Source organism: Diceros bicornis, chromosome 26 (assembly GCF_020826845.1).
Source record: "Diceros bicornis minor isolate mBicDic1 chromosome 26, mDicBic1.mat.cur, whole genome shotgun sequence".
Classification (NCBI taxonomy): Eukaryota; Metazoa; Chordata; class Mammalia; order Perissodactyla; family Rhinocerotidae; genus Diceros; species Diceros bicornis.
Window position 1 is genome coordinate 41,594,056 of NC_080765.1, and position 17,997 is coordinate 41,612,052.

At 39.5% G+C, this 17,997-nt stretch overlaps 1 protein-coding gene across 3 annotated transcripts in view; it reads right to left on the reverse strand.

The window, feature by feature from the left end:
• The window catches only part of RBFOX1 (RNA binding fox-1 homolog 1), a 358,536-nt gene that overhangs the window by 89,501 nt on the left and 251,038 nt on the right, over positions 1-17,997 (reverse strand). For all 3 annotated transcript variants that reach the window (XM_058570101.1, XM_058570100.1, XM_058570099.1), the window contains exon 7: positions 10,482-10,535. In XM_058570101.1, the coding sequence (XP_058426084.1) occupies positions 10,482-10,535 (54 nt within the window). The remainder of the gene's footprint in view (positions 1-10,481; positions 10,536-17,997) is intronic.

Sequence of the window (17,997 nt, forward strand, 5' to 3'; positions counted from 1 at the left end):
TTCCTTCCTATCTCAGATTAGGTTTAAAATCCTGACCCCATTCTTTTGGTGAAAGTAGAAAATACACTTCAACTTTGAATTTGTCAAAGAGTAATCAGATATATTTGTTTAAATACGCCTCCCACGCCACAAACACACACACACACAACCCGTATGGGCTGAAAGCAAATAGAATATTTCACCTGGTGAAAATTGTTTTCAAAAATGACATAGAACTCATACAGAGGGCTTCAATCTTTACAATATCACATATACGTATATCAAACCAACACTAGAAACATACAAATAGATTCATACTTTTTTCCAGAGGAAATATAAGTGATATTGGGGTGTTCATGTTTTTAAAATATTGGCTTTAATACCATGATAAGTGTACATCAATTAACCTTTGCATCAGATTTAAATGTATAACCCATTAACTAATTTAATCTCTGAAAAAAAAATAACAGCCCTTGGCATTATTCTTTGAGTAAGCCTTGTTTAGTTTCCATAATGGTATACAGTTTAATGAAAAACTCATTAGAATGTAGCATACGGCATAATTAATTCTGGCTGATTCTTTTGGTGTAAATAGCTAATACAGATGCTGGATTCCATTTTCCACTGGCTTTATTAATTTTTCATAAACCAATATTTCCACTGTAATGGGTTGTAACAGTTCCATAGAAGTTCTAGAAATGCATTAACTGTCATCGATGTAGTTAATCTAAGTAGGATTTTCCCATTTGTGTGTTGGTTCTTCAACACTAAATTTTTAAAAGACAACAGGACAGTTTTGTTTTATACTTGGAGAATAAGTATCTACATATAATTAACATACAGGGTATTAAACAATATTTGGCCAATTTGTCTCTATTTACGCAACAACTTAATTGGGTGGGCTAATAACAGTGAACTATAAATTTTGGAAAGAACGCGAAAAGTAGGAAGCAAAAAAATCTTCAAAACTAAATGGTTTATAAGAGAATGGCAACACAACTAAAACATAAAGAAAAAAATGAAATCACCTCATTTTTGAAATCTCTGTTAATTTGCTTTCCTAGGAAAAGATTTGGACAAAACCAAGAGACAAGTTTTATAACAGCCTTCGTGTTGGGCACCAGTTTATAATCCTGGGGTTTATTAAGAACCCAGACTCTGGAATTGGTGAGCAGTTCCTGATATGGTCTTATTTCTTTAGCCCTTCAGGGCTTAATCCACATATTAGTAACAGTCCTCATGATAAGACTATTATTTGTTTTGAGTGTAGATATGAGACTAACACATCCCCAGGTGTTCTTGCTAGTTTGTTTTATTTTTTTTATTATTATTTTTTATCAAAGCTTGCAATGGTTGCCTACCACTCAGAGGATAGATTCCAGAATCCAGATTCCTTTGTACAGTATTATCAAGACTTTTACAACTTTTTTCTAGAAAGCACTCTCTGATCTCAACAGATCAATATTTTTCAACCTTTGGAGAAACCTGATTTTGCCTCACAAATTCCCATCTCAGGTGAAGATCAACACTTGTATTTATTTTTGTTTGTTTTTTAACACTTTTCAATGGATTCTGAAGATAAAGGTTGAGAAATTTGGACTCTACCAAACTCCTCCTTACTCATCTCTGCAACGATCTCTTTCCACCTTCTTTCCAAGTGAACTCTTACTTAACTTTGAAGACTCAATGTATACCACCTCTTTTAATGCAGACAGTTGTTATTTTTCAGTGCTCCAGCAGGTATCATCATTTATTATACACTGAGTTTTTTTGTCTGCATCCTTTACTGCCCTGCTGAATTCTGCAGGGAAGGATGGTCCCCGAGCGCCTATCATGGTGCCTGGCACTTCCAGGCCCTCAGTGCTGTAACTCTGAGCTAAGGGATAAATTCATGGAAGCCAGTGGTACATGTTAATTTATACATGGCCTCTCTCTTTGGCCCTTGCTTGATGGACATCATGCAACTACGTGACAGCCAGCTATCTTACGGGTCCATGCAGTATTGTGTAACTGCTACAACAGTGTGATGCTAAAAACAAATCTCCCAGGGGCTTAAGTTGGTGGCTTTGTGTTTATTAAATCTGGATTCTCTAAGCCAGGGCCAGCAAAGTGGTCACGGCTTTCACATTTTTACATGTTTTGGGAGGTGGGGAAGATGACTCATTCATGACACATGAAAATTACATGAAATTTAAATGTCTGTGTCCATAAATAAAGTTTTATTGGAACACAGCCATGCCCATTCATTTATGTATTGTTTATGGCTATGTTTGCACTACAACAGCAGAGTTGATTAGTTGTGACAGAGACTATACGGCTTACAAAGCTGAAAATATTAACTAACTGGCCCTCTACTGAAGAAACTTGCAGACCCCTGCTCTAGGTAAAAAGCCACACCTTCTTTTCTCCTTCATAACTCAATTCAGCTTGATCTTTTCTCCTGGGATCAACAAACACAGTGGTACGTCTTGTTTCATATCATCGTTAGCGTCCTCATCACTACCATCATTACCACCATTGCTATGTGTTCTGAGCTTGTCATCTTCTTTTTTTTTTTTTTTCACTGTTGTAGAGGAAAGGGTTAACTCAGCAGGCCTGGGCTGCTCAAACCTCACACATTCCCCCAGAAAGGCTTATCTTTAGGACCAGCCCTTGGTCAGCTCCTGGGGGATGAGCTCTAAGCCCTTGGAATACTCTACCTGCTAAGACTGTTTTGGGATGTCTGAGGCCTTGGGCACACAGTACCAGTTTGATAAAACAGTTTGTGGTAGCAATGTAATTTATGGGGAATGCTTATTTTTGCTCTTTGGGCTGAGGTTTGAGTAGTTGGGGTCAGTCAGATGGGTGCTCCACGACTATGTGACTGACTCCCAATAAAATCCCTGGACACCAAAGTTAGGTACCTTCCTTGACTGACAGCACTTGGCACGTGTCGTCACACATGATTGCTGGGATAATTAAGCGCATCGTGTGACTCCACTGGGAAAGCACCCCCAGAAGCTTTTGCCTGGTTTCCTCTGACTCTTTTCCCCTCAGCTGATATTTAATCGGTATCCTTTTGCTGTAATAATTTGAAGCTGTGAATATGATAGCCTTTCTGAGTCTTGTGAATATTTCTGGCCAATTACAGGGCCTGAGGGTGGTCTTGGGGACCCCAGACACAGCTCTGCAGCATCAAATAAAACTTCATGCTTTTCTGTTCTGGAGTCAAAAATCACAAAGTAATCCCCGGAAGGGGAAACGTTTGGGTGGATGTCTCTCTTTAAATTCTTTGATTGCCATTGATAACTACAGCTGCTCATATATCATTAGAAGTAGCAATTGGTAGGGCATGAGAATTAAGTTATTTGGTGCATATGTGATACTTTCTATCAGGACAAGGTTTCTCAACCTCAGTGCTATCAACATTTTAGGCCAGATCATTCTTTGTGGTGGAGGCTGTGCTGTGCATTGTAGGATGTTTTGCAGCATCCTTGGCCTCCACCAGCTAGATGCCAGTAATGAACACTCCTCCTTCCATTGTGACAATGAAAAATGTCTCCAGAAACTGCCTAATTCCCCTGGGGGGCAAAATGACTCCCAATTAAGAACTGTAAATCCAAGATATTGGATTAATTAAAGCACGTGTGGGAGGTAACCTGTTATAGTAAAAAGGCACGGGCTTGGAATCACGACGATATGGGTTTGGACCCAGCTCTTTAACTTTGGATGTCAGCAACTTTGGCCAACTTAATTTCACTGGATTTCTAATCTGTCTGCAAAACGAAGAAAATCATACTTATCTTGCCAAGTTGCAATCTCTGTAAACATATGGAACGATCCCAACATGGAGTTTGGCACGCAGCAGGTAATATTAAATGCAAAGATATTTTAATTAATTATCATTATATTCTATGACCTGATGAATAGAAGACATCGAGGCCATGCCCTCGTCTACTCCTACTGAGGAAGCTGCATAGCATGGTGATGAAAAACATGGGCTTTGAGGTTAGAAAAAAGACCTTTACATAGTAAATAGATTTTTCACATACTTGTTCTGTGATTTAGAGAATGAGATAAACTCTCCATGAAGCCTTGGTTTCATAATTTCTATAATGAAGGTAATGCGCTAACATTTTTATGAGAATTCGAGGAGATGCAAAATGTTCAGCACAGGGCCTGGCACAGAATAAGTGCCCAGAGTTGGCTTCTTGTTGCTAATGTTCTGAGTTGCTCAGTATATAGATAATGTCAGCCTAGAACCTTCTCTATGAAATTTATCCAGAGCCAGATATTCGAACCTCATCTTTCCCCCACAGCCTATACAGATGGGGCTTCTCCTACAAGGACCACCCTGAAACTCCCTGCTTTTGGGGGAGCTCTCCCTGATAGCCTTTCCATGCAATAGAATGGGGACTAATTTATGTAGGAAATGCAGTTTTCAGCACACAAGCAAGTTCTGATCTTATTTGAAGATGAAAAACCCCCAGAGGCTCCGTCAAAGCTGAGCTGCATTCCCTCTGTGGGACAGGGAAGGACACAGATAAAAATTAAGGCCAAATGTGGGCAGGGGTGGAATGAAATCTGATAAGACAGGCAGGGGAAGGAGAGAGGGAAAGTGAATTGCAAGCAAAAGGGGAGGAAAGGTAAACAGATGTACGAGATAAACTCTTTGAAGTGGAACATTTCCAGGCCGAAAATCCTTTGCTTGGGGACCTAAATCTGGACTATTCTGTTCCAGTTCACTGAAGTGCACTGCATTGGAATCTGGCAGATGTGTAAATTATACAAAACATGGCAGAGCCAAAGGTCATTGTTCATAAGCTGGCTCCTTACCACCATCACTCTGAGACTAGTGGAGGCTGGTCCTCTGGGTGGATATGGGAAATATTAGAGCCACAAGGGGCACCCGAATATTTGCTGCTTTGAAGGGCTCAGGGTGGTAGCAGGTACCTTTCAAACCCACATGACACTCTTTCAGGATGCGAAGGTAGTCACCCCAAATGCGGCATGCTTTGTACCCATTGTGTTGGCAGATCACCCCAAGCCGAATCCAAAGTCTAGGACTGTGACCAATAAAAGAAAAGTAGCTGGGTCAGGGACCACAGTTATCACAGGTTCTGGACAATCTTACTGTTTTTCAGATGCTATTGTATCCAAATTGCAGGAAGGGAATTGGAAAGAAGTCCACTGAAAAGTGTGGCTAAAGGTCATTCTCTCACCTGTAATGGACTCAATGAAGTGAAGTGGGGGGAGCACCTGGGAGGGAGGCTGACATCTACCTTCTTTTGACCCAATTCTTAGACGAATCATGGTTCACAGTGGCCAAAATCCCATAGAAAACCAATACCTTTGTACAGGTAATCCAAGGTCAGATACAGCTGCCCTTTCGAGATAAGCAATCACAGAGTGCTACGTCCATCCTCTTCATTTTTAAACTTTATATTGAGGTCCCAATCCACTTTCCCATCACCCAGCCTGGTATCAAGTCATGTGGTCTGTGTCCAGGTTTTTACTGACGTGGACATCATCAGTTGAGGTGACTTCAGTGATCACGCTAATCTCTTATATTTTACTTTTCAGTCTATAAAGTTCTTTTACACTCGTTATCTTATCTGATCCTCCCTCTAACCCCAGGATAACCTAGTTTCAAGACCCGACCACCTTTCAAATGTGACTTTGCAGCAAGGTATGCCCTTCTTTTAGTTCTTGTCATTTTTTTCTCCCCTCTTGAGACCAGAAACTTTTATTTTCAAGAGAAGTATCCACTCAGGACCCCTTTCCTCCCCCTCAAAAACTCCACTAATAATCATAGTGTCGCCAAGACTATTTCTCATCGCCATCTTCAAGGTTTTCAAGTTGATTTACTCTGCATCTCTCTGTTTTTGACTTTAATTGTGTTTCTTGCGATCAGGGCCTAACTATATCTTCGATTTGCATTGCATTGGAAGATCTTTTCCTTTCCCTATTGATCGCGACTCGTGGAGTAATTTAACTCAATTCCAATTTTCCTTTGCAGGCGAGTGCTTTCCATCCACGGAGGTGAGTTATGTGTGTTCAAGTGGTGCATCTTATGAATCTTCTTAAGCTTTGCTGCCTTATAGCCCCACTGATGGAATATTTAATCACAGAAATGAGTTGGCAGATATGATATACAGTGTGGGGGAGCTGTGCCGCAATCTTACCAGCAAGCGAGAAACGGATGAATTTGCTATTTGTCAGTACCGTGTCGACATCTTTATATAACCTTCTGTTATTTATTTTTATTTTGTTTTACTTATTTAGGAAGATTAAAGGTGCTTTCAATCAACAGTTTCGTTGGCTAGATCTCATGATTATCTCTAAAAGACACCATTTTTTTTTAATCTTTTTATTAGATGGCAGAGGGAATTTCTCACAATGATGAGGAAACTAAGAATCCCCTTTGAGCGCCCTTCATCAGGATTCCTAGAAATGCTATTTCTAATTACACTAAATAACTTGAAGCATGCTACTGAAAGCAGATATATGCAAATATCCTACTTCTTTTTAGTGCCTTTAATTTTATTTAAAGTTTAAAATGGAATGGCCGTAGATACCGGCTAAAGTCTTTGAGACCCACCTGGAGATTTTTTTATTAACTTATCAATCATTTGTCTTGAGAATAAGCCTCAAAGAGTCAGAAGATGATTAGACTTAGGAAAATAATCAATGCCGTTTAGCTTTATAGGAAAACACCCACTTGTCCTCGAAGAAGATTTATATACTTTCATGGGATATGCTGATTTAGGTATGTCTGCTTCTGGAGCTCGCCACTGGACAAGGATTTAAAAGAGTTCTGCCAGGTACAACTTGATAAGAGTTCAGAAAAACCCCCCGGAATGAAAGACCTTTCCAAACAGCTTTCTAAATGCTTCCTCTGGAATGTGCACGCAAGGGAGAGTGCATGTCATAATTTATCAAAGCAAATTAATACTGTTCAGCTAGTAATTAAAGATCCTCATTAAGAGGTGCAACTGCTCTCCCCACCCCCACCCTGCATGAGCAATAAAAATGCACTCAGGGCGTCAAGAGGTTATATACGAAAATCAATAACCTGCCATTTTATAATTAAAAGAGAAAATAAATGTTAGGGAAAAGTCCACTAAATTAGGAAAATTACCTTTAGGAGAGATTGAAAATATTGATTTTAATTTACAAAATATGTGAACTTTTCATGCCCCATTCTGAGAGACAATTGGAGGCTGGGTTGTTCATTCTGCATAAGCTTCAGAAAATCAATAATTATACTATGGGAATATTACGACATTTGTCATTAACACAAAATCTGATATATAGAAATGACATGTAAGTCTGACTTTCTGTCTCAGGCAGATACAGGGCTGACTCACTAAACATCCGAAGCAAATCAATGACAAGGTCTTCATCTCAGCTTTGCGGCACATTCAAAATTGCAAGATAAATCCAGTCTATTTTTATAGTTGGGGAAATTCAAAATGCCCCCCTAAATTTTTAGTCATGGATATTTACGGGGATGACATTAATAATTATACCTGGATATGGAAAGGAATACATCCTACATCTACATTTTGTATGTATGCATTGCACAGATACAGGTGCCTGAAACTTTAGATTTAAGCTAGCTGGATTCTCAGCATTCGTAGATCTTCAAATATTTCAAAGGAATTGTTCTGGAGTGTTGAATTTGCAGCAATATTTCCCCACACTTCTGAATATCATGAACTCTGTCTACCTACATACACACTATTCAGGCAGAAAGAAGCAGCTTCTGATTATTAAGGACAGCCCAGATTTAGTAACACAAAACTCAAATATTCAGATTTCTCAAGGAACACTGGCCCATTATTTTTGGATTTAAGTTTATTGGAGCAGCTCATAGAAATAATTATTTGGTTGTCCAGACTCCTTAAAGCTTCCCCTGACCCAACCACTTAATATGTCTGAATATGGTGATGGTGGTTGGAATAGTCTAGAATGATTATCTCCTCGTCTTGAATTTGACTGGTTTGGACATAGAGCAGGAGCATGATCTACCATCATAGGGGGCAGTCAATAAGAATTACGACTTTTAATAGTCATAAAAAATAAAGCAGTATAACCTGGTTGTAAAGAACCAGGCTCTTGATTTCAAATTCTAGCTGGCTTCCTACCAGCTGTGAAATCTTAGCCCTGTGATTCTAACTCTTTGCACCTTAGTTTTCTAATTTGGAAAATTGCCATGAGGGTTTAAATATATTAATTTAGATAAAGCGCTTAGAACAGTGCCTGATCACAGACAGTCCTCAGTTAATATTAACCCTTCTTATAACTTATTCTTTCCTTTATAGTCCAGTGGTCTAACTTCCATCACTGGGCTCAGGGCTAATTGAATGGCTGCTCTAATGTTTCAAAGTTATGCACATTAATTTATTGCTGTATGTGTAAGTCAGTCTGAATTGTTTCTTCTGTCCTAATGTCCTCTTAAGCACCCACACATGTGCAAATAGGTTTGAAATCACACGTAAAGGAGATATTTGGTGTTTTCCTGGTTGCTTGAGCCAAAGACAGCAACTACCTTGCATGGGACCAGAAAAATGCACTTTCCTATCTCAATTCATGCATCCATATTCTGCCCCTTCATTGGCTAGTTTCTTGCTTCTTGCTCTTGCCTCTGTTATTTTGAGGAGAAAATACGCACGTATGTGTGCACACACACATACAGAGAATCTGCCACCTCCTCACTCCCCCTACTTCACTTCCCCAGACAGCGCCCACAGACACACGCAAGCTGCTGTCCAACTTTCTCTGTGCCCTTTGGGTGGACTTCATTTCTTTGCAGGTTTGGACAAGGAACGTACCCCAGCAATATCTGTGCCCCCTGAACAGACCGCCTTACCCTGATCCCAGAAATTAATTTCCCCTAAATGGACATGCTGAGAATGGAAGGACTAGTCCTCTCACAAATTAAGAAAAGAATCTCCTAGTCTAGTGGTGCACTCATAATTCAGCAGAATCGGGTCTCAGTTAATTTTCCCTTTATGGTAAAGAGGCAGAACACTAACTTACTTATTTTTATTTACCCAACGTTTATATGGTGCTGGTTATGCACCAAACATGCTTCATATAGTAACCCATTTAATTCTAATAAACACCTGTGAGTTTGTTACTAGTACCATCTCCCATTTAACAGATGAAGACACTGAGGCACAGAGAGGTCAAGTAACTTGCCTAGAGTCACACAGCTGGCAAGAGGCGAGCCAGGATTCGAACCTGGGCTGTCTGAGTGCAGTGTCCGCGTTCCTCACTCCGCTATGTGGCCTCTCAGGAGGTGGGTTCCACCATACAGTCATGGAAAGTTTTATAGCTAAGTTTCTCCTCCCTCATAAGAGTCAACACAGCTGCTTCACAGTCATAGAGTCCCCGGACTTAATCCAGGCTTGTGGTAAAATCCATAAATGACCAATAACTGTAAATATTGCCTACCTAAGATCAGAACTCAGCTATCCTATTGGGCCTTCCCAGATTTACTCAGTTTTGTTAATCAAGTTGGTTACTGTGCTTGAGTGCTGTGTAAGCTTCCTGTGTCCCTTTCTCATCCACTAGGTTGACGCTTAGCTCCAGGAAAATGACAGAAGGAAGACATCCCAAAAGAGACAAAACGAGGTGTGTGACTTACCATCAAGAGATCACTAAGTGAGTGTATCTGGACCAATTGGTCTTTTATTTCTTATTAAAAAGCTAGGGCCGCATCATAGAAAGACTTCCTTTCATTATCCACGTGGCAAATCTACTAAGGTTCTCAGGTGTTAAATGCAGCCTCGTTAACGCACAGGGAGATAACAGGCAAAAGTGACAGGCCAAGCCAGGCAAAGATCTCAGCCACTGTTGCTTCTGGGTTACTCTCTTTCCAAATTTGATGACCAAGTTTTCTAGGAGAGTGGATTTCCCAACTGAGTGGTTAGTTGGTGGGTAGCAGGGGAGGGGTGAGGAGAGAGACACATCCTTGAAGGCAAAGCAGAGAGAAATGGAATTGCTAAGGGAAACTGATTAATGGAGGAAAAAGACAACTTAGTGTTTTTTAGTTTTCTAAATAATCCTTCTCTTGGCAATTTCAACTCACCGCCATATTATTGGAATCAGTGAGCCAACTCTCTGCTTTGTCAGGAAAAAAATGCAACCCCAAATGGAAATGCATGGCTAAAAAAGCACATCCAGGCATATTGAAATAAAATGGGCGTGAACGGCTCTACATTTCTTCAATATGCTCTTGAACAAAGTCTCAATGCTTTTTTGAGGCAAAATCAATGTGAAATGCCACAGGGAGCAGCAGCGCCATGCTTACTCCACAATGTAACTTGCATGACTCCCCTTTATTTTTTAAAGGGTTTTAAACACTTTTGGTTTTGCCAAAAAAAAATCATTCAAAACTTCTTAGGATAAGGATTTCCTTGATTCAGGTTATTTTATGAAACCCATTCTTTATTGGCAGGCAAAGCACATTTAGAAAAGACCAAGAAGAAGTCATGCAAAGAAAAACTCTTTACCTGCATAGAATTCGGGACTGTAGACTGCACCCACAACTGGATTCAATTTCCAGCCTTAAAACAAATATACGAAAATGTTATTATCATAATTGATTTAACAACTTATCACAAATTAACTACAAGTCAAATGGAGTGGTGTATTTTCTTATTTTAAAGTTTAGAAGATATATAGTTTAGGTATACGTAAAAAATTATTTGCAATCTATACATGGGAAAATAGATTTATGCCCTTCTTTGATTTTCTGCCAATTATATTAATAGTATGGAAATTACTGACCAGCTACAGGTAAACCTTTTGAAAATGATGTGGTAATTAATTTTCTCCTATATCAATATTTTCTAGAGTCACTATAATAATTTCAATTTTTTGTCTTCTTTACATATATCGCTGCCAGATAATCCATCACATGTCGCTTTGCATTAAGTTCACAGAAATTTGAAAGCTTGCATAAACAGAATTCTTTGCAGCAACGTATTTCGATAATTGTCACTCCTAATTATGACCCAGAGACTCTATAGAATTCCGAAGTGCTTTTTAAATCCTAAAGAAAATGACATTTATCCACTAGAGACTAAGTGTGGAATACATTTCAGTGCATTCAGGAACCATAAAAATTCTTAATCAATGCGTGATATCTAAGGTAACTTTCAAATAACCTGTATATAAAATTAACAGAATCTTGTAATTTTCCAAATGTTCTGGATGGAGCGTATTCTGTATAACTGATGCTGGCCGTTTAGAAACTTTTACTCAAGAAAAGAGCATACAAGAATATTTGCAAATCGAGAAGCTATTCACATTAGAGATTCATCGGGCATTATTTAGGGAACAATCTCGCAAGAATGAACACGTTTTAGGGTTTAGTGATCATTTCCTGCTTCTGCTGGTAAGGCTTTATGAAAACATCCTTTATAGGATTCCTGAAAGACAGAGGAAGAAGAGCGTGCTGCCTTCATGGAACACCTTGTGTCCTTGGGTGAGGGTCAAACACTGGAAGTCCTTTAATAAATGCTCCTGAGAAAAGGCAATGGTGAAAGTTGGGATTTGAGGGAAAATATTTCTGACAAGCACTCTCAGAGCTTCCCAGAAAGGAGAGGTGTGACATCCCACCGTTTGACCTGAGTTATGCACCTATAAGAACAGCTAAGAGGTGGCCACAATCTACTGATCCACTAAGGAAGGTAGAGGCTCAATATCTCAATAGATAGGCCTCTGGATGGACCTAAGAACTTTCTAGAATGTTCTAGAATGTTTCATTTCTGAGAACTTGCGGTTCCAACTCGAATATGCTAGCTGGATTACAGCCCCCAGGATGACCTTAGGTTAGGGTTTTTCAAAGAGTTGTCTTGGATTACTTGGGAGACTTTTTATTGGAAATTCCTGGGCCCCATTTTAGACATACAGAAAGAGGTACGAAATTCTGAGACCTATTGTCCCAATGGTTTCTGAAACCTCATACTGACACCTTCCTCTCTTACGTTAACCACATCTTGTCTTATAGGAATATCTATAGTGATGTAAAAATAAGAGTTACCCCAGACATTTCAGAATACGTATTTTAGGAATGTGAAAAATGACTTCAATTTGACCAAGTGAAATTCCACTGATTCCAAAAAAAGAAAATACCCAATTCCTGAGGACATGGGAACTAATGTCCACTTTCAAGTCATTTGGAGCCTAAGAGAAAACAGAGCAAACTAGTCAAAAATAAATCTTCAGGGTTATCTGTATATATTTAATGTTCTCTTTCTAGTCCTTCACAGAAATCTAGAGTTGTGAAAGAAATCTGTGAGGATTCATATTAAATTAATAATTAAGTTATTAATTTATTACTCCTCTTCTTCCTCTCTCTGTTCCCCCTCTTATGCCCTGCTTATGCCCCTACCTTTTACTGGTAGAGGAGACGGGGTCTTTTTGATACTACTCAAGTAAGGTTTTGTTTTTTGTATACATCTTTATTAGCACCCTTAAATACTTCCTTTTGCTCACAAAGCTGAGACACACCATTCACTGAATGTGGACCCATCGATTAATTTTGATGTAACTCTTAAAGATTATAAGTTATGCCAATGGTCTTTCACTTTTTCAAAGAAATAGATTTCGCAGAGGTGTCTAAGAATGCCTAAATCATATTTCTCTCATCTGCCTTTATCTTCCTTGGGCCAAGAAACCTATCTATCTATCTATCTATCTACCTATCTATCTATCTATCTATCTATCTATCATCTATCCATCAATCTATCATCTATCTCTATCATCTAGCTAGCTAGCTATCATCTCTCTTCCTCCTTCTATCGTCTATCATCTATTTATCTGTCAATTGATCCATCAGCTCTTGACAAAATTGATCTGATGTTATTTAGGTCTCCAATGTCTTTCCAGGGCAGGCTACTTAATGCCACTATCTATCATCTATCTATCTTTATCATCTATCTATCTATCTATTCTCTCTCTCTCTCTCTTTCCCTTTATCATCTATTATCTATTGATTGATTGGTCAGCTCTTGAGATAGTTGACCTGATGTTCTGTTGTTCTCCAATCTCTTCCCAGGGCAGGCTACTTAATGCCACTACCTATCTATCTACCAATTACCTACCAGTTTACCAAGTGTACTCATGGAAAACTCTCATTCAATATAAAAATAATAGAAATTAAATGATACTCTCCCTCATCAGGAGATATGTGTCGTCTCATGTCTGCAAATATTAATTGAGAGAGGTCATTGATAAGGTTTCCTCTACAAGAAATTAACTGGGAATCTGTGAGCAGCTAAATGAAACGAGACTGCTCAGGTCATCATGGGAACATCAGCACAGGTTTTGCTCTTCTCCTCATCACTGGTCCTTTCTCCTAAACAAGGCTGCTCTACTCCCACTGTAGGGAAAACAAAAGCCTTTCTGAACCATACCAGGCATGAAAACCCAACTCTTCATCTTCTTCCTCCTTTGAAGGCTATCCCTCACTGAGTCTTCCTCTTCAGCAAATGGCATCTCCATCCACTTGGTTTCTCAGAACAAAATTCTTGATGAATAATTCCTTGATTCTTCCCTTACCCTCATAATCCACTTACAATCCAATAGAAAGTCCTATTGTTTAGACTTTGAAAAGATGTTTCCACTCTCTCTATTCTACTCCCTCTCCATTGCCACCATCCCAGGCCAAGATACCTCTGTTTCTTGCCTGGACAAGTCCACGGCAAAAATGTCCTGACTTTTACCATCTCCTCTTACTCCTTCTCCCTTCCTTCCACCCTTGCCTCATCCATTCTATTCAGAGTGGCCAAATCATTTTTTAAAAAGTAACTCATTTATGTCATTCTGCTACTCAGAATTGCGGGGGATCAGAATTGGCAACCCCAAAATGTGTCTCTTTGGCATAAGGATTATTTTGGGCTGGTTACTTTTAAAAATTGCAGACATGGGAAAAGCTCTGAAAACCAAGTAGAAGTAGAAGTTACCCTTTGTAAGAGACATTTACATTTGTAAGGGAAATCTCCATTTGTAAAGATGTCTCCCTCTCTGTATCAGGAAGAGAGGAGGATGACCTTACCGAAAAACTCTTATCAATGCGGAAGGCAAGGACTTAAATCTGCATGATAACCTTACTCTTGTCTCCTGTCCTTTTCTGGTAATCTCCCCTAACTGACTCCTCCCACTCCCAACATCCTCCTTTGTCTTTAGCTGAAGATGGTATTTAAGAGCCATTCTGCGAGTTACCCAGTTTTCCTGGGTTTCCCCCCTGTATACATGTTATAAAGCTTTGTTTGATTTTCTCCTGTTATTCTGTCTCATGTGAATTTAATTCATAGCCCAACCAGAAGGACCCAGAGAGGGTAGAGGATTTATCTTTCTCCCCTACAGAATTCAAAAGCTTCCTTCCTAATTTAGAAGAACACAAATTCTTTACCCTGACTACAAGCGCACACCATCTAACCCCTGTCCATTTATTTTGTACCCTTGTTCCCTTCTCTTCAAACCACAGTAACGTTGGACTTTTTAATCTTTATGAAACCACCTAAGATCATTCTAGATCATTCTAGATTGTACTCACTGCTACTCCCTCTGCTTGGAGAATTCTCCCCACTCTTGACAAAGTTGACCTGATGTTATTTAGGTCTCCAACGTCTTTCTAGGGCAGGCTACTTAATGCCACTCCCTCCACTCCTTAGAGCTACTGGCTGATCCAGTTCCCAGTTTTGTTTTCTGCATAGCTGCTAAAACCACTTGGATTTATCTTTTTTTCTTTCTTTGCTTGTTCTTAATTGTTTTAATAACCATTCTCCTTCATTAAAATTAATGGTCAAGTGAGCAGGACTGCCATCCGCTGTGAATTCCCAGCACCTAAAACTGCGTCTGGCAGATAGTTGGTTCTCCATAAATATTTACTAAGTTTTGTCCTAAAGGCACTGAAGGACTAGAGAGCTTTTTCTAATGGACTCATTCCCTTTGGACTAGGATTCTATCTCCTTCCACCCTCCAGTGACCTGCTTCCTGAAATACATCTAATAAAGAAGGACCCTGTTAGGGATGACTGTCTTCAAGGGGAAGACAATAAGAATCTAGCCCTTGAAAATCACCCCAGCTCAGACTTACAGAGCTCATGCAAGCTTATATAAATATATGCAAATCACATGCAAATAGTCTCCTACTCCCTGTGACTCCTTCTAGTACCTGGAAGAGACCCTTGGGATAAATAACTCTGCTAGAGACCTGAGCCTGCACTGTCTGGAAGACGGACAAAACGATCCCAGTTCTAATTTCTCAGGCAGTCTGTGTATGTCCCCAGGCCTTGCAAATTCAGAGATTTTGATCAAGGACATTAAATCGAACAATGAAGCTTACAACAAAAGGAGAACAGCTGATAAAGCCCACTGCTCCCAGCCTCCCAGGGCCCCCCATGCAACAAGCCAATGGAGCAGAGACCAGACACATGGGGGTCTTGCTCCATATCAGACACGTGAGCAGTTTAGAGAGACCTCTCTGTGGCTGGGCCTTGAGGGGCTGCATGCAAATCAGAGCTCCCCTCCTCAAATTTCGCTTCTCAAAGCTCTTGTGCCAGCCGTCTTTAGAAAACCGCTCGCCAAGATCCCCAGTGTTAACTATGGCTGTATCGAGTGTTAAAAGGCAAGTTTAAATGTGCACAGAAAAATCTGCACACTCCTTCTCTAGGGCTTTGCTGGGTTGGATAGCAAAGAAACACATTCAAGAAAGTTCCCTTAAAGACACCACAGGGGTTTCCAACACTGCATACCAATGCTTTCCAAAGGCATGTACTAAAGATGCCAGAGACCTGTAGCTGAAATGGTGCAGGAGGCAATGCCCAAAATGAAAAGTGCATATTGTGCACAGATGTGTTTTCTTTGGTTCACTCAGTATTTATTTATTTATTTTTTTTGCAACATGTATTCACTGCCAACATTTAAATTTCATCTAAAACACAGGATTTCTCGTTCTTTTGAAACATTAGTAGAAATGGCAACTTTAGATTAAGACTCCCCCATGGACCGATTTGCCGAAGGTGACCAGGAACCACCGCATTTAATCGCTCAGTTAGTCACAGTCACCACTGCTCCCTATCATGCGTCTGGCTTGGAGTGCAAATGTCAGTGATCTTTTATCGTTGCCCTGTGCTGTTTTTTCTTTTAATAAAGAAAAATTTTGCTTTTCTTGGTATGAACATGAAAGATAGTCCAAAAAGACTGTGAGTTTCTGAGACTCTCTCTGTTTGCTCATTTATTTTACCTGCCCAGCCTCTGCTGGCATCTGAATATTTGATCCTCAAACTAGTATGTCTATCAGGAAATTCAACTTACTATCTATAGCCAAAAAAGGAACACAATGACTACTTATTATTGAGATTAGTATGTAATTAAATTTTTAGGGCACTTTGTACCCCTGGGATTGTGTTAAGTACTTTTATCTCCCATAATGATTACAAATACCGTATGTAAGAGGTGCCATTATATCTATAGTTCCTACTTGAGAAAACTGATATGTGGAGCATTTAAACAACTTGCCTGCAGTTCAACAGCCAGTGAAAGGCCGAGCTGATAGAAAATCTACCTCTCTCCATAGTTTTGGATCTTTTTGTCCAGTTCTCATCCTTCCTAAGATCTCTAAGCGAATAAAAGATCTATATCCAACACCCATGCTTCTCCAACAGCCAGGAAATCCCTGAGAATCTGGTTCTCAACTTGTTTTGCAAAGCAAATATCTGATCTCCAATGAGCACAACTCGTCTCTGAGGGTTGGTGTCCTCAGGAAAAATCAGCAATACATAGCCCCATTCCCTGTTTACAGAGCATTCTGATGGGTAGAGTTTCCAGACCCCCTATACGTCATTCTACCGTCTTCTCTCATAGCCAAATTCAAATGTCCTGGGAAACGGAATCTGCATCTTCCATGATGTTATTAACTGTGGTCCTCAATAGCAGAGCCTCCTAGCCGTGTGTCTCACTGCATTTAGGGTCCAGTCTTACTCATCATTGGAAACTTTGCAGCTGCTTAAACTTTGGTTAGATACATGATTGAAGGAATGCATTGAATGTGATACTGGCATTGATAGTACACTTCACCCTTTGAGGACAACCTCAAAATTTGATGACTAGTAATGTATAACTTTGCTGAAGAGTAAGTTCGATGGTTTGTGAGAAGGAATTTGGTAGCTACTGAATGAATCTCACTGATCACTTAATTTTCTTATTTCATTGTAACTTCACTGGTCCTGACTTATCTCCTCTTTTTTTTTTCCAGCTTTATTGAGGTATAATGGGCAACTAAAATTTGTATATGTTTAAGGTGTACAACTTGTTGATTTGATATACATATACATTGTAAAATATTTGCCACAGTCAAGCTAATTAACATAGCCATCATCTCACACAGTTACCACTTTCTTTTTTTTTCTTTCTTTTTTTGGGGGGGTGATAATATTCCCTTTTAATAGAGTCACTCTTGTTAAGGCTCTGGGAGGGCCCTGTATATTTTCAGTTATGTTATATTGCAATTTATGGGAAAATTTATTTGTAGTGATGATACTCAGGAATTAAAGATTGGAAAAGCTTTGAGAACTGCTTTTCTTTGAATACCCAAAGTCCGCATGATCTCCTCTATAGAAGCCAACTGTTTTTACGTAATTAGGATTTGCATTGGTTTTTTAAGTGAGTTCTACTTTGACCGTCCATCTACCCCTTAGGTACCATGCTTAGTCTATGTCACAGGTTAAGCCTCTGAGTGTCCCCTTTTCAGGTACATGGATGAGATACTCACATGACTTATTCCTAGAAACAAAGAATACATGGTTACCTGGAATGGGATGTGGGATGTTTATTGCCAACATCTGGCAGGAATTTGGGGCTGCACATTTAAGAATCTTTTTGTTATTATAGCTGGTTGCCACTTGAGTGTAGTTCTGTAAGATGATGGGGGAAGAGCGATGCGCTATACACACAGCAGGCACGGCCACAAGATTTTGTTACTTCATAATAAACGGAAAAGACTTCACTAATTACTTCA